Source organism: Muscardinus avellanarius (assembly GCF_963383645.1).
Source record: "Muscardinus avellanarius genome assembly, chromosome: 2".
In the NCBI taxonomy this organism is placed as follows: Eukaryota; Metazoa; Chordata; class Mammalia; order Rodentia; family Gliridae; genus Muscardinus; species Muscardinus avellanarius.
Window position 1 is genome coordinate 29,949,913 of NC_137787.1, and position 26,577 is coordinate 29,976,489.

The 26,577-nt window shown below is 39.1% G+C and overlaps 1 protein-coding gene across 1 annotated transcript in view; it reads right to left on the reverse strand.

Moving 5' to 3' along the window:
* Positions 1-1,810: 1,810 nt before the first annotated feature.
* The window catches only part of PTH2R (parathyroid hormone 2 receptor), a gene marked incomplete at both ends in the record, with an annotated part of 75,160 nt that continues 50,393 nt past the window's right edge, over positions 1,811-26,577 (reverse strand). Inside the window, 5 exons of the mRNA XM_080689919.1 lie at positions 1,811-2,206; positions 5,718-5,759; positions 6,781-6,919; positions 10,917-11,011; positions 25,043-25,106. Coding sequence (XP_080546045.1) covers positions 1,811-2,206; positions 5,718-5,759; positions 6,781-6,919; positions 10,917-11,011; positions 25,043-25,106 — 736 coding nt within the window. The remainder of the gene's footprint in view (positions 2,207-5,717; positions 5,760-6,780; positions 6,920-10,916; positions 11,012-25,042; positions 25,107-26,577) is intronic.

Sequence of the window (26,577 nt, forward strand, 5' to 3'; positions counted from 1 at the left end):
TTGGGTTGGTGGTGCACGCTTGTAATCCCGGCGCTTGGGAGGCTGAGACAGGAGGACTGCACAGGTTTGAAGGCAGCCTCGGCTACTTCATGAGGCTCTCAGCAACTTAGTGAGATCCTGTTTCCAAATAAAGTATAAAATAGGTTTGGGAATATAGCCCAGAGGTAGAAAAGCCCCTGCGTTCTACCCCTAGTACCACCAAAAAAAAAAAAAAATTTTTTAAAGAAGTAGTGGTCTTAACCAGGCATGATGGGACACGCCTGTAATCTCATTATTTGGGAGGCTTCAACTGTGCCATTTTACCTGGAAATAGACTGTTCTGTGATACTTGATATTTCCTACATGTATTTGTCTTCTCTTCTAGTTTAGAAACTTTATGAGAGCCAGAGGCTAAAATATATTATAATACAAGTTCCTAAAAACATTCACTACCCAGAAGGAACTTATCAAATAATTTGGTTGGTTAATGAGCTACATATGCATTGGTGACTGTGTTGTATCATGGTTATAAGAACATGAGACTTGAACTGAATCAACCTATGAATTCAGGCAAGTTGCCCCATCTCTGTGAGTCATCTGTGAAAAGGGAGACAGTGGTCAGGATTACTCCTAAATTTGTAGTGAGGATTACATAGTTTAATGGCTATAAATGTCAGGCAGGATGTCTGCTAGATGGCATGTTTCCATTACTGCAACCTTTACTAAAATGTAAAGGTAAGTTTAGGAGCTAAATACTGATAACCATAGATTTGGAGATGTCTCATTGGTTCTCAAAAATAATGTGAGATGCTGAAAGGAAATTTTCAAAAGTGACCCAAAATGTATTTTTAAAACAAATGTTTAATTTATCCCATACACCATCTGTAATAGAACAAAGAGCAGAACAAAGAATAAAAATATAAAGATAGATGCGGTATGATTTATTATCAATACAAATGAATACAAAGAAAGTCAGTTTGCAAACACAAGCTCATTGGTTGAGAAAAACCTTTGGCATGTCATGGTTTATACAGAAAGAAGATTGAAGACCTGGGGTTTGGCTGGTCACAACGGGGACATTCAAAAGGAGGGATATGTAAAATATTCTTTTTTGAGCAATTTTCCTTGTTCCTAGAAAGAATCAATCATAATTATCATAAATCTATCATGTTATCAATGTCCCACTGGCTAATATTCCAGTGTGTCCTTATTCTTCCATCTTTAACTTTTCAACATACATTTTTATTTATTTATTTATTTTTATTTATTTATTTTGGTGGTACTGGGGTTCCTGGAAGCCCTTCTACCTCCGGGCTATGCTCCCAGACCTATTTTTATACTTTTTTAAATTTGGAAACAGGGTCCTCCTGTCTCCACCCCCCAAGCGCAGGGATTACAAGCGTACACCACCACGCCCGGCCAACATACATTTTTTAGAAGCGCTTTGCTCCCATGTGTGAACACAATAAACACAATAACAAGTTAACATTAAAATGAGAGAGTACAGACTTCTTAAAAGGAAAATGATGAATACTAAGTGACCTCCATCATGTTTGGAGTGACAATTAATACAGAAGGCTAGTGCCACGCAGTGGAAACCTTCTCTACCCAAACACTGCAGAAAACGTGGACAACCACAGAGCAAGTACCACACATCAATTTAGAAAAGGACCCGATGTCAATTACTGCTCCGGCACTATCTCTTTTGTGCGTAACTGTAGGAGTCAATTCGTGGAGCCTGGAAGCTTTTGACCCTGAATTTTTCAGTCTCTGGATTCAGCGGAATGCCAACCACCAGATGGACCTACCCATCAGGGCCACAAATGTGGACTCAGAGAACATCCTCAGTTTCTCCTTTGCACGCCTCAGTGTCGAGGATAAACTCCAGTGGCCTGGAAGGCTCCTCCACGGGAATTCCATCTCGCTGCCCCCGGTTGCCTCCCTTGGTCTCCTCGTGGATGGAGTGAGGCAGGCAGTCCTGTTCTGAGCTACTCCAGACGTAGCCGGGTAAAGTCACGTGGCTGTCTGGCTGTCTGCTGACGCTCTTGGCCGTCTGGCCAGAGATGAGCACCAGGCGCGTGCTGGCGGCCACCTGCGAGTGGCTGCTGGTGCTGTGCGTCACAGTGGTCAGCACCGAGCCGTACCTGTGGCTGCCACATGGCGGCGCCCGTTTCCAGTCCATGGACAGATTCCACCGATTCCACATCTTCTTCACCTCACCCTGGACCTAAAGGACAAGAAGCTGTGTATCAGAAATGAGAGAGACCCAGCCGGGATGGTGGCGCACGCTGGTAATCCCCGCGCTTGGGAGGCGGAGACAGGAGGATCGCGCAGGTTCGAAGCCAGCTGTGCTGGCTTAAGAGACCCTGTTTCAAAAATATAAAATAGGTCTGGGAGTGTAGCCCGGAGGTAGTAGGGTTTCTAGGAACCCCAGTATCACAAGAAGGAGGAGGAGGAGGAGGAGGAGGAGGAGGAGGAGGAGGAGGAGGAGGAGGAGATGATCTAGGAACCCCAGTATCACAAGGAGGAGGAGGAGGAGGAGGAGGAGGAGGAGGAGGAGGAGGAGGAGGAGGAGGAGGAGGTCCATTGGTCGAAGTTCCTCTCTGTGCCAGGGACTTTATAGAGATACATTCCATCTCAACCTCAAAAAAAAAAAAAAGAAAAAACCTCTGAGGTAGGGGTTGTTTTTGGAGATGAGCAAACTAAGGAAACTAAGGATTAGATATTTGTAAGTATTTTAACAGAAGTTGAAATTCAGCTAACACAGATACCTGGCTTATGGGAGAGGATAAAAGATTCCTGGCTGGAGGAAAAATAAGAGATAAACAGTGACAGCGCGGACAGTTTAACTCTGCGCAACAACTCCATCCTAAGCCCTGCACTACAGAGGCCTGGCCGGACCCTCACGTGGCTCCTCACACTCTTTGGAAGATTCCCAGATCCCCTTAAAGGGTCTGGGAGAGCTCAAAGCTGCCAGAAGAGCTGATGATATGTTCTAGCCGATATACCTGACCTCCTTTCTAAAAAGATTTACTACAAAGGGCTCCCAATTGTAAATTGATAGTTCTAGCAACCCAAACTTCTATCTCAAGGGCCTGAGAGTCGTTTCTTCAAGTAATGATGATAAAGGAGGATGAGGCCCCGTCTCCTAGGCTCTGTGGGAGGACAGAGCCCCAGCTTAGACACTGCAGCTACAGACATAGCTGGCTGCTCGTGGCCACACTGACCAACTCTGTATTTCTTCACTTCTCTGACTTCCTCGAGCCACCGGACACCCCCTCCCTTGTTCTTCCATAGTTACTGAGTGAAATCCAATGGGCCACTTTAACTAATGCCCCCAGTGGCTGCCGCCAGCTGAGGCTGAGGAAAGGCATGAGAAGAAGGTGGCTTGGTGCAGAACTTCGCGCTGTCAGGGTGCACAGGCAAACTGGAGGAAGGAAAATGACGAAAGAAGGATGCTAGCTAGAAAAGCTGGCACTTACGCATTCTCAGTAAGTCAGAGCTTTCATTTTCCATTCCTGCTACTGAAAAATCCTATTCACTCGCTACTGCCCGTTTCCAGAGAGAGGTCATTTAGAAGTTCTGAGGAAGGCAGTAGAAACCTGGTATCTAATGTCTATCTAAAAAAGCAACTCCTATCTTCTCATTCTAGCAAATATAAATACATGTCTTACTTGCCCCTTCTAAAAAAATAAGGTAAGCCAGGCATGGTGGCGCACGCTTGAAATCCCCGTGCTTGGGAGGCTGAGACAGGAGGATCGCACAGGTTCGAAGCCAGCCTCAGCCACTTAGTGAGGCTCTCAGCAACTTAGTGAGACCCTGTTTCCAAATAAAATATAAAAAAGGTCTGGGAGTATAGCCCGGAGGTAGAAAGCCTCTGGGTTCCACCCCCAGTACCACCAAAAAAATAAAATAAAATAAATAATAAATAAATAATAAAAAATTAGGTAAAAAACAACACCAACGTGATTCCGGGAATTGATGAGTCACTATTTAATTTAAACCCTTTCCCCTCTGCAGAGTCCAGCCTAGCATCCCACAGTGTTCAACACTAAATGTGGTGAGAAGCATGAGGTGTTTGAGAGCAACAACATCATCTTTTCACTTCCTGCACTTGGAGCAAGATGAAAATTTGAAAGAAAGATCCAGACTCATCCAACAGCAGAAAAAGTTAAAAGTTACAAGGTAAGGTGTATCATCCCAGGCAGTTACTCCTCTCTGGCCATGAACTGAAATTGTCTTAAATGAATTGAAAGTGTCCCATCACCAGCCTGTAGTTTTAAAAACTAATCTCAGAAAGTGAAGAGTTGTATGTTTTCTCTCAAAGGCAGACCCTAGGGAGTAATCTGCAGACCAGAGGGACCTCAGATAATGGAGGAGAAACTCCAGTGGAGGGAAGGGAGCGAGGGTGTCTAGGGAAAGGGAGGAGGGAGAATCAATGAAGCAATCACTTCCATTGGCAGTAGGTACATATGTGCGGATAATAATGTCAATCTCAATATCCTGTACAGGGAAGGCAAAGAGTGGGGAGGGAGCCAGGGGAGAGCCCACCAAAGGCTGTGTGCATGGATATCAGTATCACTAGGGACTACGGTATGATGTGAGGCTATAACACACCGATAAAAGTATTTTTAAAAACAAAGTATTTTCATCTATTTGTCCCAGAGAAACTTATATCTGAGCCTTTGACAGACCTTGGAATAAAACAGAAGTTGCAATATTAGCTGGAATTTGAAGTTCGCTGTCCATAAAAATATCAACTTGTATTCCAACAAGTTGTTTTTAATATTGGGGTTTGCAACTGAGTTGACACTTCAAAGTGATAAAAGAAGAAAATCTTAGCTTACATTATTATTATTACATTACTGCTTGTTTTCTCAAGATAACTTATGATTAAAATATCTCCTCTTTCCCCGTCCATTTTGTCTTATAAATCCTAGGAATCCTCATAGATTCCCAAAGTCCATGATACTTCCCCCTGGGAGAAAGTATGTTGGCTCAATGCAGGGGGGTGGTAGCATCCTTGGGTACAACTGAGGTGCATTGAATAAAAATAAAGAAGGTGGTAGAAGCACCCAGGGGAGCACTGAGTAATTTTTTCTGAAGAAGGAGCACTAATCCAATAGTTTGGGATCTTTGCAAGAGATTCGGGTCACACTGTGATGACATTTACAAGCTGTCATGGTTTGAATGTATCTTCAGAAGTTCCTGTGTTACAAACTGAAGTTCTAGTACCACAGTGATGAGATTGGTAATCGTAATGCTAATTAGGAAAGGTTTTACTTTTTTTTTTTTTTGAGGTACTGGCATTCTACCTCTGAGCTATACCTCCAGCCCTACTTTTTATTCTTATTTTGAAATAGGGTCTCACTAAGTTACAGAGGGCCTCACTAAGTTAGCTGAGGCTAGCTGCAAACCTGCAATCCTCTTGTCTCAGCCTCCCAAGTCCTAGGATTACAAGCATGCACCTAATTTTCCTGATCTTGTGCTTTGTCGTGTATGTGAGCCTTCCTGCCCTTCTTCCTTCACCCTGTGTAATGACACAGAAAGATTGCCTTCTTTAGGTGTTGAGCCCCCAGATCTTATAATTCTGACCTTTTAATACTGTAAGAAATAAATCTCTGTCCTTTTTAAATTATGCAGCCTTGAGTATTCTGCTATAGCAGCACAAAACGGACTAAAATACAAGCTCATTTGAGGCTAGATCTATCAGCCATTGGAGGTTCCTTCAGACTTACCTCTCCATTGCAGTAGCAGTAAATGATAGACACAAAAAAACCCTGCGGAACAAAAGAGAACATTAGCTCTCTGACAATACACGAAGCTTAAAGAATTTAAGTGTCTTGGGTCAAAATGCCTAAGTTGGGAAACTGGTTTCTACTGGTTACTTCAGAAAATTATACAAGTTGTTTTTTCTTTAAATGTTTCTAAATCCTTAAGTTCATGCTAAATTTGTTTGGCTAAGCCACTGAACACAATGCTCTAAGACACACGTAGCATTGATTTCCATTGTACAGGTTGTATTTGCCTTGCTATTCAAGGACTGCATAATACCCATCCCCTGCTTGGTATTTATGCTATGGATGCTAAAACTAGAGATAAAACGCTATATGGTGAGAACACAAAGAATCTTCTCATTCATTCAAAAATATCTATTGAGCTTAGAGTGTGTTAGGAGCCACTCAGCATGACAGTGATGAACGATGTAAACAAAATAGTTCTGGAAAAGAAGAGAAAGAGACGTGGACAAAATACAAACACAGCCACATGAGAGAAACATCAGCTGAAAAGGAGGCATGAAATGAAAGTGATCAAGTCTACGTTTTACGATTCTTCAGACTGTTGCATATAGACTAGATTTGAGACAACAGAAGACGACGGAGTGAGGAACAATCGATGAGAGAGATGATGGTGGCCACCATATGTCAAATGAGAAAATGTGTAGCACCAACCTCTTCCTCTTTTTGTCCCTGCCCCCCACCACTTTTCCCCCTCTTCCCTGCCTGCACCTTTCATTTATTCTCCATACACAAACATGAAGGTCTCTGCTCTGCAAAAATATGCTCCCTTGTCCTGCTGCCCAGGTTTGTTTGTGTGAGAAAAACTCCAAAGCTTCTCCTCCTGGGGTCAAAAAGATTAGCTGGACCCCTAGGGTGGAAAAAGATGATCAGGCCATAGAATATTACCCTTGGGGCCCTGGGAAGACAGGTGCACAAAGCCAGAGGCGGGGGCAGAAAAAGCGGTTGCCAGGGAGAATACGGGAAAATTACAAGAGCGAAATGGCAAGGCAGTGCTGTTCACCTGAAAGGAGTTGAAGAAGAGCTCGCAGTGCATGCGGATCTCCCACCAGAGCCCCATGAAGGAGTGGGGCTGGCATATGAACACGATGTAATGCACCCCGAAGACCAGGACCAGGACCAGCGTCGACTTGGCGAGTTTCCTGAGAGAGAGCAGCAAGCCCTTTTATTCATTGGACTAGAGAGCTTTCAGTAGAGGAGGCTTGCTGGGAAAAAAAATTAGCTTGAGCATTGCTAGCAGGAGCTGATTCTCCTCTGTCTCTTTGGGTCCCCCTGCTTCTGTCCCCCTCCCCACCTGCCTACTCTTCCTGTCACTTTTATATTAAACCAGGTAGTGGATTCTCACTTCCCATAATTAGTATCCACTAAACCTCCCTCATCTAATTTTCACTTTTTTATTATAGGATACTGATTTTTTAAAGTTGTTAATTGCCCCTTTTTTTCCTGTCCTAAGTCTTTAACTTCTATATTTAAGACTTAAAGGAGGATTTCCTCTATCCACATTAACCACCTTCATGTTCCTAGGTAACATTGGGCTTGTTTTGTTCATCTTAAAATGAGCTACTACCGGGCGTGGTGGCACACATGTGTAATCCCAGTACTTGGGAGGCTGAGACAGGAAGGATCTCAGGTTCGCTGCCAGCCTCAGCTACTTAGTGAGGCCCTCTGCAGCTTAGTGAGACCCTGTTTCAAATAATTAAAAAAAAATGAACTGGGGGTTTAGCTCAGAGATAGAATGTCCCTGGATTCAATCCCCAGCACCACGCAAAAACAATCAGCAACTTTTGGAGACAAGTTTTCATATGAGCCTTCTCAGAATATCTACTATCAAATACTTTATCTTAATCTACAGATCTATTTTGTCTAGTTGTGTGTGTGTTGTTGTTGTTGTTATTTGTTTGTTTGTTTGTATGGTGGTGGTACTGGGGTTCCTGGAAACCTTCTACCTCCAGGCTACACTCCCAGAACTATTTTATATTTTTATTTGGAAACAGGGTCTCTTACGCCAGCGCAGCTGGCTTCGAACCTGCGCGATCCTCCTGTCTCCACCTCCCAAGCGTGGGGATTACAAGCGTGTGCCACCACGCCCGGTGCTAGTTGTGTTTTATTTTCACCTAATTTGGCAATTCAAATGACATTGTTTCTCTTAACTGGCTCTTCATATACATTTTTTTCTGGGGTTTTCAATAGGATGGTGTGATGGCTAATTGCGATGGTTAATTGTAGGTGTGGATTTGCCTAGATTAAGGAATATCTAGAAAACTGGAAAAACATTTTGGGTGTGTCTATGCTGTGCTTCTGGAAAGACTGGAGTATGAATTGGTGGGCTGAGTGGGCCTTAGCCCATAGCACATTTCAGTCTTGGGCTTGGGATAACCTCATCAAAGGGAGAGCAACTGTCTCAGCATGACTCTTACCCACTCTCAAGGAGAGGAATGGTAGGCAGAAATTACAAAAGTCATGTACACCAGCACTAAGAATCTTTGGGTCCAACTTAGAAGTCAGCCTACCACAATAGTGTAAATAAATCCTACCCATAGAAATGCAATTTGTATCCAGTAGAAAGCCGCTAATTGAACCCCAAAGATATTGACAAATTTTGCTAATTTGCACCATTAGTAAATTTCAGCACTCATTATTTGACTATATGCTAAGTTCTCTTATGAATCAGTTGTTGTATTTTGCCACTTCATTAGTGAACAAGTTAAATAAATTATTTGAAGTGCATTCATTTATATTTGTATGGGCTATGATTACATCCTCTTTCAGAATTTATCCTACAATGGCAATGAATGAATTAAAGCTGGGATATGTGCCAAGCACATGTACACCTAAGTCATCATCTGTCTATTTGTGTTAAGACTAGGCATCCAGTAATCCTGGACATGTTTGTTTTTTTTTTCAGTGTCCATCTGGTCACCCATGCACACTGTTTATACATTTTTATAGCTTGGCTCTCTAAAAATGCACAGCTGTCTAATGAGATAATTCAGGGCCATAAAAACTGCTGGTGGTCTTGTGGCTTGCTAGAAATAGGGTGAGGACTCTCTGTCCAAGATAAAGCCACAAGAGAGGAATAAAAAGATGTCAGATGGTTTAGGGACTCAATACCCATTTAGGAAACAAATGCCTAGTTCTTGCAGTATCTATCCCTCGGTAAAAATTCTCAGTCCTCGTGGTACAAACACCACTGAGTGAAGGACACATTTTTTTTTTACAAAGTCTACTTAAAAGGCCTCAGAAGCTGAGTACTGAATTGGATTTCCAAATTGCTCTCATTTCCTGTATTTGTCTTTAAAGAAAGTCACTCTGTACTACATTTTGATATGTGGCTTAACTTGGGGCATTATTAAAAATATTAAATAGGTTTCAGCTATAAAAAGATATATTTAGTTGAAAATTATTTTCCCTGATTTCTCTTAGTCTAGACCTGTTATTTATTTATTTATTTATTTATTTATTTATTTATTTATTGGTGGTACTGGGGTTCCTGGAAGCCCTTCTACCTCTAGGCTACACTCCCAGACCTATTTTACATTTTTGAAACAGGGTCTCTTGCGCCAGCGCGGCTGGCTTCGAACCTGCGAGATCCTCCTGTCTCCGCCTCCCAAGCGCGGGGATTACAAGCGTGTGCCACCCCACCCGGCCGACCTGTTATATTTAACAATTTCAAACTTCAAAAACTTCCTGGCACCAGAGTATTAAAAATTTATCTGAATAATAGCTAATTTAAATTCTAGATAAATTATTTTCTTCAAATAATTTATCAAGTGAGAAATAACCCCACCAAGAAAGGAGCTCTAAATAATGTCTGTTCTATCGATATTTAATATAAATCACCCGTTTCCTCTAAAGTTTCTCAAATCTCTTGGGACAGTTTTTCCTAAAAATGCAAGTTCACATCATTGAGAACTGTAGAAATAAACAGGTTACATTCAAAACTTACAAAAATAGTTTTCAAACATCACTGCATTTTTTCCACTTTACAAAAAAGAATAGAAGGCTATTTGCATCTCCCACTTTTCTTATCATCCTCCCTCTACCAGTGGAAGGTACCACAAGAAAAATTCATCAGTAGAGGCCTTGAGCTGTAAACTCAGTTGATGTGCTAATAGCCAGAACTCCCAGCTGTTGGTTTGTTCCAGGCTTCAGGTCATACCTGTAGTCTTTGCTGTTGGACAGCAAATAGTATCTAAATGGTGGAGAGGAATGAGTCAGCAAAGGTCACATCGTGAAAGAGGATCAGAATGCTAACTAGCACGTATTCCTTTCTGTGTCTGGGGCAGCACCTCTTCATGATCTGAGGCAGAAACTAACCGTTACCTGTTTGGGGATTATAAAGACTAATCCATATCCACCTGGTACTAGATGTATGTGCCCAGTGGGATAGATGACATGATTATTCAGAATTTCCAAAATGACCATTGAGAAAAACACCCGTAAAATAGTTCAATAATGATTACTAATACTCAATTTACCCTTTTCTTCATGAAATATTAAATAATGGGCCTCCTGCAATCAGTACATTTGAAAGTTCTTAAAACTTTATATTGGTAGATGCCTATTTATTTACTTATTTATTTATTTGTGGTATTGGGGTTCCTGGAAGCCCTTCTACCTCTGGGCTACACTCCCAAACCTATTTTTATATTTTTATTTGGAAACAGGGTCTCTTAAAACGGAGAGACTGGCTTCAAACCTGTGTGATCCTCCTGTCTCCACCTCCCAAGCACGGGAATTACAAGCCTGCACCACCATGCCCGGCATGGTAGATGCCAATTTAATAAAAGGTCTGAACATAGTACAACAGATCCACTTTCTTGATTATTTTTATGACATTTTTAATGCAGAGAAAATTGTCTAAGATCACAGCAAGAGATTTTCCAAGAGTTCCCATGGTTTATAGAAAAAAAACACCAACCTGCTAAGAAAAATATAAGCACATTAAGAAGGTTTAGGTTTATTTATACAGAGTATTTATATTTTAGGAACATATATAATGTAATAAAATATGATAAATGAATTGATTAAATATACATTCATAAATTTAATCCCTTAAAAGCATTTTAGATCAATTGATATTTGTTATTTAAATAGTAATGAAAAGATATTCTGTGATGGAGCCTGTTGTGGAATTACCTGTACTGTTTTCTCATATCATGCCCAACTGCATTTGTCTCCCAAATTTTGGTAGCCAGAACTCTAACAGTATTCAGAAAGAGAATAAAATTCAGCTGAAAGAGAAAGTAATATAAAAGAGAGTTATTAAATCAGTCATCAAAATGTTTATAGAAATTTACATAAATGGAACTTTGTAGTTAAAGACTGAATATTACCTACCCCATAAATGTGACTGAGGGAATCTGAGATAAGATATTGGAAGGCTAGTGATATTTTTATTTACCTTCACAAAAATACAAAGAATTATGAAAAGTTTCAACAGCACTCAAAAACAGAAGTAAAAAATATGTAACCTGCCAGGCTCCAATTTCCAAACCAAAGTTCAGATGAATTTTTGGTAGACTGGCAGGACAAAAAATAATAGTTGTTATATAAATAGAACTGCCTGCACTTTTTTAAATGAATTAAAACCTACCTTCTATCTCTATTTTAAGAAATGGGATAATAGAGTCAATTGGGTGATACTGTTTCTCCTATGATGTATGAAAAGTAGTGTGTGTTGAATTTTAAAACAACAACAATAAAAGGCAAGAATCTATAAGAAAATGAAATAATATAGAATTTTCAGTGTTATGAATATGGGCATCATAGAGAAAATCAAGTTCTGCATTTAAAAAAGAGAGACGGAGGTGTTAGATTGAGCACCCCGAGGAGTATCTGAGTATCAGTGAAGAGATCCAACATGAAGAAGAAAAAAATGTTTGTCAGGAGCTCTGCGTGAGTCCCTTTATTCAGGGATACAGCTGTGGTCCAGGAAGTGCTAGTACTTAAGAACAATGGGAAGGTAGCTTGTCAGAGGCAATCATTGTGTGGATGCCTGGCGGGGTATTAGAAGAGTGGACCTATGAGTTCTGCATTTTAGAAAATAACCTGTCTTGTAGAGTCCCCAGTCATCTCTGGAATTTTGCGAACTTTGGTTATTGTGTGATTAGTGTGCCTTAGTCCCCAAATTCAGTAAGTTGTGCACGTCAGCTCTAAACCCCCTGCCACCCTGTTTACTACCACCTTACGCCAATAGAGTGCCTCCCACCAATCTCATAGCACTCTGTAGGAAACAATGCCTGAGGGAAGACAAAGGTGTGCTGTGAGCTGGTCACTAACTTGACCTGTGCTACCTATCCAAAGAGCAGCCAGAATCTGAGCCAGGTTGATGTGAATCCATAATGTAGATCCTTAGCTAGTCTCATGCCTTCTATTCAAGTGGATTTTTTTTTTTTTTTTTTGGTGGTACTGGGGTTCCTGGAAGCCCTTCTACCTCCGGGCTACACTCCCAGACCTATTTTTTTAAATATTTTTATTTGGAAACAGGGCCTCTTAAGCCAGCGCAGCTGGCTTCGAACCTGCGCGATCCTCCTGTCTCCACCTCCCAAGCGCGGGGATTACAAGTGTGCGCCACCACGCCCGGCTCCTAATCTTTATCAAATACTATAATTTGATTGTCTATATGGCACCCATAAAAACAAAATATGTATTTTCTTTCTTATCTGTTGAAATTCAATTTATAACTTCAGGACAGCATCTATGGTCAATGTTGGAGCTTTGATTTTATTTGAAGTTCTATCTCTGTCTCATTAAGAGAAGGAAATGAGTTTGGGAAGGGAGATTTTTTTCTGAGGAAAAATAATCTATTTGGTATTTGTGGTTCTCTCAAGGATTAGAGAAAAGCTTTTATTTATTTGCTAACACTGGCCTCAAATCTGCAATCCTCCTGTCTCAGCCTTCAAGTACTGGGATTATAGGCATATGCCACCACATCCAGTAACCATTTTTCTTAAAATCTCTTTTTATCAATGGTTACTTTCACCCCCATACCTTGTTTTTGGAGCTTAGGCCTCCTTCCGTGACAACTAAGGAAAATGAGCCACTGACTAACAGCAGATAGGATTTGTGTGTTCGTCTGCTTCTTTTCTTTTCTTTTCTCTTCTTTCCTTTTCTTTTCTTTTCTTTTCTTTTGTGGTACTATTTATTTATTTATTTATTTTTGGTGGTACTGGGGTGGAATCCAGATGCTTCCTACCTCCGGGCTATACTCCCAGACCTTTTGTTATATTTTATTTGGAAACAGGGTCTCACTAAGTTGCTGAGAGCCTCACTAAGTAGCTGAGGCTGGCTTCGAATCCGTGCGATCCTCCTGTCTCAGCCTCCCAAGCCACCACGCCTGGCTCTTTTGTGGTACTAGTGATGGAACCCAGGGGCATTCTACCTCTGAGCTACAATCCCAGTTTTTGTTTGTTTGTTTGTTTAGTCTTTATTTTGAAACATGGTCTCACTATATTTCGAGGGCCTTAGTAGCTGAGGTTGGCTGTGAACGTGTAATCCTCCTATCTCAGCCTCCCAAGTACAGGGATTACAAGCATGCGCCACCATGCCCGGCTTCCTAAAGGCTTTTATGAGATGTACCATCTTATTCCTTCTGCTCAAATTATCTGAGCCATCCTTTGGCAGGGAAGACTAACAAAACATTTATGAGAGAAAAAAGTGAAAGTTTGCACCAGTTTAATGCTCTGTATGCCAACACACGGCCTTCTCAGCAGTCACTGCTTGTTAGTCATTCAAACTAGGTCACTGATCAAACCAGGAGCAAGCCTAAGACAAATACCACTAAACATCTGGTAAACACAGACATTCGTTCTTAGCTTGGATACTAGCAGTGCTGTGAAGTAAGCATCTAAGAACATGTAAACGCTTGCCAATAAAAAGTGGCTCAAAAGGGGAATAATCAGAAAGGGACATATTTTTCTAGTACTCACCAATATCTATAATGTAACCTAAAATCTGTTAAGAGTTTTGTCAGTTTTATTTACGGTTATTTAAAGGTCAAAATAGCTGTAAGGGTGTCTTCTCATATTAACATCCGGCAAAGTATCACCGAAAAGTAGATTCACTTTCAAGAGACAAAAGGACTTTTTAGTGAAGATAAAACTTAGCAGGGCATAGGAAAACAATTTGATCACCTACCAATGGATGTAGGATGAAGGGATGGAGGGAGGGGAAACAGTCACACAGGATGGAGAGACACTTAAATAAAGACAAATGCCAGAGTTCCTTTGTTTCTTTTTTCCTACCCCACAAATTCAAGGTCTCTGGTTTCCACTAGTACCAAACCACACTCTGCCCCATATTATTGAATTCATAAGGTCATCCAATAATGTCCAAAGCAAGCCTGTTCAATTTCCCAATCTGTATCTCTATGTCTGTGGTTTTAATTCTTCTCAGCTGCTCTGGCCCTAAATGCAGGTCCTCATGTCTGGGGGAAGTGCCGTGGCTCCACGGAGACTTAAGGAATCTGCTAACTTCACCCCTACCTCTGTTCCAGGCTTCGCCCCAGCCTGCTGCTTCACCTCGTGCTGCGCCTCCCTGCTCCTTCTAGTGCTCTGGAAAGCCCCGTGCCAAAACAATGCTGTGTGCTATGACGTTAATTAGGAAATACTTCTCTCATGTGTTGATGTTCATAGAAGAATTCAAAAACCATCTTCAAATCAGCATCAAATGGTACAGGTGAGTAATCAACTATAACATTCACAGATGTTTGTGTAAGGTTTGAGTCGCCCCTGCCCCACAGGGGGCAGGGCCGGAAGCTAGGAGGTGGAGCTCTGCGATTCCGGGAGGGAACCAGGCCTCCCGGTCCGGAAGAAGAGTGTGCAGAGTTCAGAGAGGAGCCCGAGAGGGAGGGACGCACTCTCTCTCCCCCACCACCAGCCCCCCACGCGGGGGGCTGGAGGCCAATCTCCCACGAATAAAGATATCCATAACATTTACTATGGATCTCCGCGTGTCTCTATGTGACTGGGGGACACACACGCTCATCAACCTTTTAGTTTGTTGTATAATAAAATGTATTATTCTTCAAAGAACCTACTTGTCTTAAAATAATTTTAACACATATATAGCAAGATGTAGGAAACAATAATGCTATGTAATCCTAGATCCCACAATTGCAAAATTAAGCAGTTTCTTCTAGATTTCTACTGAAGTGTGTGGCTAACTCTGAAACTCAATTTTCTGTATATGTCCTCCCCCGATGGCCCAGAATACCTTACTTTTTAAAATTTAGTTTGTCCCATATATCATTTAGTGACTCTGACTACATTTTATCAGATTATATTCACAGAAACACAATCACCCAAGTAATAGATCTATTATAATAGCCAATGCCAGAATTAAGGACCCAATTTAGATTTAAAATTCTGGTTAAAAATGTAATAGGATATGTAGATTATATCTAATTATGATTGTATCTAATTACTAAGACCATACCACATGCAATGCAAGGCTAAAATATAAGCAAACCTTATATCTTACAATTAACATATTATTTTAAAGTATAAAGGTATCCATACAAATGGGAAGATTTTCCCCATAAATTCAAGAAACTTTGACATGTTTTTAAATGCAAGTAAAAAGAACATGGTCAAAAAAATGTGGGTTGTTGCCCATGTTCTGTCACGTTGACTACATGACCTTTATCTGCATGGCCTATCGTTTCCTTCTCTAGGAAATAAAAAGGTGGCCTACAATGGGCTCAGAAGTTATGTGATTTTACTTCCTTTGTACTCTTAACCCACCTCTTCTCTGTTCTCAGTTCCCTAGGGTATCTATTTTGAATGCACATGTTGTTTTTTTCAGCAAAAATTGATTGAGTGGCCAATGCGTGACAAGAGAATCTTGCTAGGTACTAGCAATAGAAGAGGTTAGGAGAAAACATCTTTTGTTCATATAAACTTTGAAGTTTAGTGGGCAAGATGGACATTCAGCAGACATTCAGAAGCATTATACACTGTGATGATGTTGAGAAGAAAATCTCACTGTGCCCTGATTATAAATGAGCTCATGGAGACTGAGGGGCATCAAGGAAGCCACAGTGAGAAAGAGAAGGACACTTATCCCAGCCTTCCAGAGAGCCAGAGAGGTGTGGGGTGGAGGGCAGAGGTGGACAAGTTCAAGAATCTGGCAGGAAGGCAACGTGGCTGCAACACATTGTGTAAAGGGATGTGAGCACCCCTGCATTGTCAGAGATGTTAGATTTTATTATAAGCACAGGGAGCTTACTGGGCAGAGTCATGGATCCTGAAGTTAAATCCTCTCTCCACTACTTCCTAGCTGCGTGTCCTTGGTCAACTTCATTTTTAGGTATTGTGTGGATCATATAAATCGATATACATAGTATGCTTAAAGCAGTGCCAGCACAAGTAAGTACTGTGTTGTATATGTTATTATTGTTATCTTTTTTATCCTTCCTGGCTTCACAACACAGAATGTCAGAGAGGAAGGAGAACCACCCTCTGGGCACCAAGATGAATTTCTGGGCTCCTTCCTTCCTTGACAGGCTGGATCTATAGTAAACTGTAGGGTGTAAGTGTCATTACCCTCAATTTCATAAAGGGTCTAGAAAGGAGCAAATAAATAGAAAAGCTTTCCTAGAAATCACTGCAAGACACCTTCACCTTCAAATTGACCCAAACCTCAGCTTCATTTTAGGATACAAGTACTAAGACAAATAAAATTAAAAATCAAAGGCTTTATCCTCTGTTGAATATCTGGGCTATGACCCCCCTCTTTTGCTCAGAGTGTTTACTTTAAAAAATCTTTAAAGTATTTTACAATTTCTTTGAAATGTATAAAAACACGTTTTACAGATTTGATAGGCTTCTATCAGCTTTATGACCCAAGAATGTCTCTCAAAACCTTAGAACCCTATATTTAAAAGGCTATCTCCGCTGGGCATGGTGGCACATGCTTGTAATCACCATGCTTGGGAGGCAGAGACAGGAGAATCACGCAGGTTCGAAGCCAGCCTTGCTGCCTTATGAGACCCTGTTTTCAAATACATACATACATATAGATAGATAGATAGATAGATAGATAGATAGATAGATAGATGATAGATAGATAGATAGATAGATAGATATAGAGATATAGTCTGGGAGTGTAGCCTAGACGTAGAAGGGTTTCCAGGAACCCCAGTACTACCAAAAAAAAAAAAAAAAGGCCAGCTTCAGGGGAGACAGTATTCTTGTTTCCAGGTTTTTGTAGGAGGGTAGGAGATTAACTTCTGTAATATTCAAGTTACAAGATTATTTTTTGCCACAAAGAGATGTGAAATTTCTTTCCTCATAAAGGCAATTAGCTAATACAGGTAGTTGCCTCAATTGGCAGGTAGAGGATGAATCATGTGTAATGAATGGTGGAATCTGTGTGGTCTTCCACCTCTGCCAAGTAATGCAAGGCAGTTACCTTGTTGTCCTTTAGGCTGAGTATCTGGAGGGCACGGTGCATCTCTGTGGGTGCTGGCTCTGATGAGCACACGGTCTTTTAGGTCTTTTTCTGCATTCCTGAAGCATAGTGCTGGTTGCTTAAGATGTTGCAGCTCTGCCACTGCTTTCTGTACTTTCAAGTTCTTGAATTATTTGTCAGGATTTCTTGGGGCTGCAGTACTGGAACTGCAAACATGGTTTGGGCCACCAGACCAGGTCAGTTATGTGCTCAGTCTTTTTGCAGTGGATCTCACATTCAGAGTACAGGATTTCCTTCCACTGTGGTTCTCATTTGTGTTTTGATTAGTGTGTATCTTCTGCTGCTTTGTTTATTTTGTTTTTCAAGATGCTGCCTTCTAGGTAGCTTTGAACCTGTGTGATCCTCCTGTCTCACCCTCCCAAGCGTGGAGATTACAAGCGTGCACCACCATGCCCAGCTATGCTTAAATTCTTACTCAACTTAATCATATCCTCTTTCTTTTACCTAAATCCTATACCCAACACCCCAGCTTCTTCCCCTTTACCCAACATTCACCATTGAAAAAAGCACTGTTTGCCCATGCATGAACCTGCTGAGACCTCTATATTACTACAGCTAAAATTGGATCAGACATATTACCCCCAGAATCACACACAAAAAACAAAATGTCAAGAAATCAGAAAAGCAAGCCCTAAAAACCTAAAAATATGAGAACAAAGAACAGTGAGGAAATAAAGGAAATCACAAATCCTGACCTACAAGAAATAAAAGAAGAATTCTGAATCCTGATCATCAATATGATGAAAGGCCTCACAATAGGTGTACAAGAAATGAAAGAGGAAATAGAGACATTAAGAAAGAATCAGAAAGAGGTCTGGAAGGAAAGGGTCAATAAATGAAATGAATACAGCAATAGAAAGAAATTCTAGATTAGATGAAGTGGAAAATGGAATATCACTGTTAGAAGAAAGTTCATTCAAACCGAAAGCACAGTCAACAGCATACAGAAGTCATTACAGTAACAAAAACTAAATTTCCAACAACTATGGGACAGTATGAAATATCCTAATTTGTGGATAAAAGGCACTAAAGAACGGATAGAGGTACAGACCAAGGGTATTCATAATCTCTTCAGAGAAATAATTTCAGAGAATTTTCCAAACATGGAAAGAGACTTGGACATACACATACAGGAGACATACAAAGCACCATTAAGACAAAATCAAAGAAGTACCTTGCCACACAGTGTATTAATCAAAATAACCAGCATAGAGGCTTAAAAAAAAAGCAGTGAAAACAAAAGAAGTGGCATAGAGTGGCAAAAGAATAAAAATCACCCCAGACTTTACAACGCAAGTCATGAATGCCAGGAGAGACTGGTAGGATGTAATCCAAACCAAGGAAAAAAACAACTTCCAACCAAAACTACTTTATCCAGCAAGGTTATTATTCAAAATTGATGGAGAAACCAGTGTTTCAAGATAAGCAGAATCTCAAAAAAAAAGTCATGAATACAAAGCTAACACTAGAGAAAATACTTAAACTATAAAGAAGAAAAAAGAATGAAATTTCAGAACCAGAGAAGAGATGAAGTTGATTAGCAGGGCAAATAAGCAAAGAAGAAATAACCTTTTATCAAATAGAAGATAGAACACAAAATGACAGAAAACAAAAATCATGTTTCAAAAATAACCTTGAACATCAAAGGACTTAATTCACCAGTTAAAAAACATAGACTGTCAATGTGGATTTAAAAAACATATTCCAAATGTATGCTGCTTGCAAGAAACTCACATTATAAACAAAGATATTCATAGGCTGAAAGTGAAAGGATGGAAAAAGATATATCATGCTAATGGAGACCAAAAACAGGCAAGGTTAGCAACAGTGATATCCAACAAAACAGACTGTAAGATGAAACATAATAAGAGACAAAGCAGGGCACTTCCTTTTATTAAAAAGAATAATTCACCAAAAAATATGATAGTAAGTATTTATGCCCAAATGTGGGTGCACCCACATTTGTAAAACAAACTCTTCAGGACATCAGATCTCAAATAGACCCAAATACAATAATATTGGGAGACTTCAACACACTACTCATGCCACTGGATCAATCTTCAAGGCAAAAGTGAGTAAAGACTCTTCATAACTAAAGAAAACTATAAACCAAATGCACCTAATAGACATATACAAAATATTTCAAACAGGAACAACAGAATACACATTCTCCTCGGCATCCTATGGAATCTTCTGCAAAATAGATCACATCCTGGGCCACAAAGAAGCACCAACAAATTCAAAAGATATAATATAATTTCTTGCATCTTTTCAGATCACAATGGAATGAAAATAGAAATTTACAACAGAAGACCAAAAGAAACTCTTTAAATACATATTGAATGATACACTATTGAATGATGAGTGGGTAAGATCAGAAATAAGGGGAGATATAAAGAAATTCCTGGAATTAACTGAAAATAGAGACACAACTTACCAAAATCTATGGGACACTTTGAAGGCAGTAGATGTTAAGAGGAAAGTTTATAGCATTGAGTGCCCACATAAGAAGAACAAAAGTGGCCAAGTAAAAAAAACTAATGACACATCCCAAGGACCTAGAAAAACTGCAACACTTGAATCCCAAAGTCAGCAGAAGGCAGAAAATTATTGAAATCAGAGGAGAAATAAATGAAATAGAGAACAAAAGAACAATTCAAAGAAACAACAAAACAAAAAGCTGGTTCTTTGAAAAGATTGATAACATTGACAAACCCTGGCCAATCTAACTAAAAGAAAGAGAGAATTAACTCAAATCATTAAAATCAGAAATGAAAAAGGGGACATCACCTCAGACAGTGGGGAAATTCAAATGATTATCAGAAACTATTTTGAAAATTTACACTCCAAAAACTGGAAAACATGGAAGAAATCAATAGATTTCTAAGCACATATAAACTATCTAATTTAATCAAGAGAACATAGCAAGTCTTAACCAACCAAAAGGAAGCAAGGAAATAAAAACAGCAATAAAAATTCTTTTTTTATGAAGATTTAAAGAAGTTTATTAGATAGAAATACAGAGGATAGGTACAGCTCCATACCAGACTGGCATAGAGGGGTGACTCAAATGAATACACCCCAGCAATAAAAATTCTTCCATCAAAGAAAAGCCCAGGTCCTAACAGGTTTCCACCTAAATTCTTCAAAACCTTCAGTGAAGAACTAATCCCAATACTTCACAACTTGTTCTAGGAAACCAAAAGAGATGGAATTCTCCAAAAATCTTTCTAAGAGGCTAGTAGCATATTAATAACAAAACCAAATATAGATACCTCAAGAAAAGAAAATTACAGAACAATATCCTTGATGAGCATAGATGCAAAAACTCTAAACAAAATCTTAGCCAAAACCATATCAAGAGACTTGTACACCACAACCAAGTTGGTTTCATCCCAGAAAAGCAATGGTTAAACATGCACAAATCAATGCAGGTTATTTACCACATCAATAGAAATGAGAATAAAAACCACATGATCATATCAGTAGATGCTGAAAAAGCATTTCACAAAATCCAACACCCATTCATGTTAAAAACACTGCAAAAAATTGGAATAGAAGGACCATATTTCAACATCATTGAGGCAATATACAATAAACCCAAAGCCAACATTACATTGAATGGGGAAAAACTGCAAGAATTTCCTCTAAAATCAGGAACAAGACAAGGATGCCCATTATCACCACTACTTTTCCATATGGACCTCAACACTCTTGCCACAACAATAAGACAAGAGAAAAATATCAAAGGAATTCAACTAGGAAAAGAGAAATTAAAATTATCTTTGTTTGCAGAGAACATGATCCTTTATCTATAATACCCAAAGAACTCAACCAAAATACTACTAGAACTGATTAACCAATTCAGCAAAGTTTCAGGATACAAAATCAACCTAAAAAAATCAGTTGCTTTTTTATATGCTAACAATGAATCCACGATGAAAGAAATAAAATGATTCCATTCACAATAACCTCAAAACCAATCAAATACCTAGGAATAAACCAAGACTTAAAAGACCTCTACAATGAAAACTATAAAACATTAAGAAAGGAAATTGAAGAAGACCTTGGAAGATGGAAAGATCTCCCTTGCTCATGGATGGGCAGAATAAATATTATCAAAATGGTCATTCTGCCAAAAGTAATCTACAAATTCAATGCAATTCCTATCAAGATACCAATGACATTCTTCACAGACCTGCAGAAATCAGTCATGAATTTTATATGGAGAAAGAAAAGACCCAGAACAGCCAAATCAATTCTCAGCAATAAAGACCATGCAGGATGCATCACAATCCTTGACTTCAAATTATACTACAGAGCAATAGTAGTAAAAAAAAAAAAAAAAAAAAAAAAACCAGCATGGTATTGGCACAAAACAAGCATACAAACCAGTGGAACAGAGTAGAAGATACAGAAACAAACTCACACACTTATAGTCAATTGATCTTTGACAAAAGGGCCAAACTCATATGCTGGAGAAAAGACAGCCTTTTCAACAAATGGTGCTGGGAGAACTGGCTATTCATTTGTAGAAAGATGGAACTAAATTTTTACCTCTCACCGTGCACAGGAATCAACAAGACCTCTAAAGCGCAGGAAATTAAAGCAAGAATTAACAAGTGGGATGGCATCATACTAAAAAGTTTCTGCTTATCAAAGGTTTATCTAGGTTCATCAAGAACCTAAAAAGAAATCCTACAAATGGGAGAAGATCCTTAACCACCACCATTCTGAGAGGGCTAATAATCAGAATATACAAAGAGCTCAAAAGACTCTTCACAAGCAAAAAATAACCCAATCAAGAAATGGGCAACTGAATTGAATAGACACTTCAAAAAGGAAGACATACAAATGGCCAGTAGATACATAAAAAAATGTTCAACATCATTAGTTATCAAGGAGATGCAAATCAAACTACACTGAGATTCCATCTAACCCCAATCAGAGTGGCAAGCATAAAAAAGTCAAATAACAACAAATGCTGGCAAGTATGTGGGGAAAGAGGAACATCAACAGATGAATTGATTAAAAAATTATGGGAAATAGACACAGTGGAATTAACTTAGCAATAAAGATCAAACTCATGTCATTCACAAGAAGATGGAAAGACCTGGAGAACATTATGTTAAGTGAGATTAGCCAAGCACAGAAAGAGAAGGGACTTATGTTTTCTCTAATATCTTCTAACTAGGGAGTATTGGGGATACCAGAGGGACTCTAGATAAGGGAGGGGAAACCTCAGTAAAGCTAGAAAGGAAGGGTAGGAGAGGAAGAAGCCTGAGGTTGTTTAATGGAGAGCTACATTCAAACATGTGTATAAGTATGAATACAGCATGGTCAACCTGGACTTTCATTGTTGGGAGGAGGGGAAAGGGTAAGCGGTATTGGGGGGAGGTGTGCACCAAGCACTGTGTGAATGTATGCAATTTTCAATATGATCCACATAAAAATAAAAAAATTGCTAAAAATCGATCTTAAACATTTTGTAAAAATGTAGTTGGATTTAAGAGTGCTAATTTTTTATCTCTCTTTATCAGTCTCAGTATACACACAAAGATATAAACTGTCCCACTAAAATAATAATAGTTAACTGAAGGAGTGAACATACAGGGGAGAAACTAAGGAGAAGGAAAATAAAAGGCTTGGAAGTATGAATATTGAGAGGTCTCCAACGTATAAATGGGAAATCAACATAGCAAATATCAAACCCTACTTTATAAAGTTAATTCTTATTTCTTCTTTTTTGTGTGTGGTACTGGCGGTGGAACCCAGGGGCTTTTCTACCTCTGGGCTATATTCCTAGACCTATTTTATACTTTGTTTGGAAACAGGGTCTCACTAATTTGCTGAAAGCCTCACTCAGTAGCTGAGGCTGGCTTCAAATCTGTGTGATGCTCCTGTCTCAGCCTTCCAAGCGCTGGGATTACAAACGTGCGCCACCACGCCCAGCTGTAATTCTTATTTCTAAGTTCACTGATGTCCTCTCAGGAATACAGCTGTAGTTCTGAGTTGGCTTATCACTAGACTAACATAGCAGCATTTCACTTGCATTAAAAGTTTACATGATAAGCACTTATACTTTTAAGTTATTAATTCCTTTATCTCTGTCTATTCTTAAACTTCTTCTCAGAATTCTCCAGGGAACTGGTTCTAAAATGACCACAGACTGTTTAAGCAAGAAAACAAACTGGCCTCTCTAAAAGTACTATGTATTTAATTTCCCCCTCTAAGCATTTACATCTAGGAGCCTTTAAAATGAAGATCATTTTAGGCCGGGCATGGTGGCGCACGCTTGTAATCCGCGCGCTTGGGAGGCAGAGACAGGAGGATCGCGCAGGTTCAAAGCCAGCCTCCCACGCTGGTTTAGGAGACCCTGATTCCAAATAAAAATGTAAAAATAGGTCTGGGAGTGTAGCCCGGAGGTAGAAGGGCTTCCAGGAACCCCAGTACCACCAAAATAATAATAATAATAATAATAATAATAATAATAATAATAATAATAATAAATTTAAAAATAATAATAAATAAAATGAAGATCATTTTATTCTCTTCCATTTTTCTTTTGCCAAGTTTCCTATGAGGTAAATAAGCTTTGCCTGATTCTTTGATTGATCTGACAGAAACCTCAACCATATTAATAGCTACCCATCTGGACGCAGCTACCAATATGCTAACAAAGTGGAAGCCAGATTGTCTACAGAAAGAGGAGAAGGAGGAGGAGGAGGAGGAGGAGGAGGAGGAGGAGGAGGAGGAGGAGGAAGAGGAGGAGGAGGAGGAGGAGGAGGAGGAGAAGGAGGAGGAGGGGAGGAGGAGGGGAAGAGGAGGGGAGGAGGAGGGGAGGAGGAGGGGAGGAGGAGGAGGAAGGAGGAGGGCAGCTGAAAAATTAGCTTTATTACTAAAAATTAGTAATAAAGTTGACATTTTCTAATTATTTAACACTTAGTATTGGAACAACAATCCTGTTCTAAGATGTTTGTAACCTTGTTTTACGTATATGAATATTAGGAAAACACACGATAAAATAATTCATAAAACTACAGAGAAGCTGATAAAGTCTTCAAAACAGGTCAGGAGTATATATTTTGGTAAGTTTGTTAAACATGAGAATTTTGCAATTTTATTTTTCTTTGCAAAACAGATGCAATTTACAGTAGAAATATTATAGGCACATAAAATCCTGTGTATTGCTAACTCTAGTCTTTTCCTCTATTACCTTTTAAATGGAATTGTGTGGAATTTTTTATTTTAAGTCCACTTAACACCTTGGAAGAAATACACCAAATAAAAGCTTTAGGTTCCTAGCATGAACAAGGTCCTGGGCTCAATTCCCAATGTTGTAAAATAAAATGAAATAAAAGCTTTAGGAAATGCTTTAGAATGTATTATACTATCACTTGTTCTCAGCAATTTCTCTGTTCTGCTGTATTTCTTTCCTTCACTTCTACCCCTATGTATTACTAGGTGATCAGAACATTAAAGTGAAGATATAATGGATAAAAACGAGAGATTTAGGGCCTTCTAACTCTCTACACAAGACATTTTGAGGTCTTGGAATTGTCCCCAAGTGCTACCTGACAAAAAAAAAAAGGATGTGTGATTTCTGCATGGATCTTAGTGTCGGCCAGGACTAAGGATCAGACTCCAGCCCAAACTCTCCCAACAGCTATTGCTGTACACATGAGAAATTCCCAAAACTGTTGTAGAATAAAGGGGTAAACTTTATCTGAGTTTTAGCTGCAGTTTAATTACTCATCTTTTAAAAAACTATCAAAACTTTTTAAGCTTACCCCAATAGCTGCTAAGATTGGGGCTTGATAAATCCATCTGTCTCCAGCACTAAGTTCCCAGCATCTGAAACGTGAAGAAGAACCTTAATGAAAAATCGGACAAAGCAAATAGGTAATGAGAATCAAAAGACACTTTAAGTTTTACCAAAAATTCTTGTCCTGAGCTTCTGATTGAGAAACAAATAGATGAAAAAAAAATTTATATTGAAATATCCAAACCAGTGAAACCCATACAATAGGTCCTCTTTTCTATACTGTTAGATTATCCTCACATGAGTAGAAAATTATTAGCAAATTACTTTTATAGTGATCAGACTCAAAACCTTGTTTCCAAAGCCACAAGAACATTATAGTCATTTAAATTTAAACTTACACTTTGCTTTCATTATCACCAGAAAGAGAGGGAATAAAGTTGATAACGTTCCCTGTCTCTCTCTCAGAAGTTACAGCAATTTTATTTTATACGCCCATAAAATATAGAACATTGACAGTAAAAGTCATTGTTATCCATAGCAATGCAACAAAAAACCAAATGCAAATGGTTCTTGCCATAGAAATAAGAATTAGCTGTGTTCAGTGGCATGGAATTGATTAGTGTACCAAGAATATTGCCTAATTCTGTATTAACGTGTTAATTTCCAGCATTCATTTTTCTGAATATAAACATATGATTCTTTGTGTTCTACTCTGAGCCAATTATAACATTTTATAGTTTGCTCATTAAATAAGGAGTTTAAAAATCCTGATTTTATCTTGATTTAAAAATATTTTTAACAACATTTAATAAAAATACCACAATTGACCTATTTGTTATGCTTATTTTCCAGTTCCTAATTAGAATTTAAGCTCTATATGGGCGGTGTCATTATTGTTTGTGTGCCATGAGATATTATAATGGCCTAAGCAGTATGTAGTGTGCAGGTAGTCAGTGAATATTTGTTAGGCTGAATTGACACAAACTGAATCTAAAGTAAGTCTGATTCAACCTCACACAACCTGGTTTGTATTGGTAAAGGTCTCTACACTGGAATAATTAAGACAGAGTTGATTTGAAAAAATAAAAACCTAGTTGTACCTAGCACTTTAAACAGCCTTTTAAAGATAAATAAATAAAAGCTTTCCATTTCTTCCTCCTTGAACAAAACACAGAATTGACTGTAGCAATATCTCATAAAGAAATTTGGGGGATATAATGATAATTATTTCATTCTAGATGATAAATTTTATCAAAAGTTACACTTAATTTCCGAACAAATTATAGACAGTGAAACACTATTTCAAGTTTTTCATAAAGGTCAGTCATTTTCAGTATGAGCCAGGCATGGTGAAGCATGCCTGTAATCCCAGTACTTGGGAGCGTGAGACAGGAGGATTGCAAGTTTGAAGTCAGCTTAGTTAGGTTCTCAGCAACTTAGTGAGACTCCATTTCCAAATAACATGTAAAACAGGCCTGGGGGTGCAGCCTGAAGGTAGAAGGCCCCTGGGTTTCATCCCCAGCACCACACAAAAAGGATTGAGTATGTATCTAACAACTA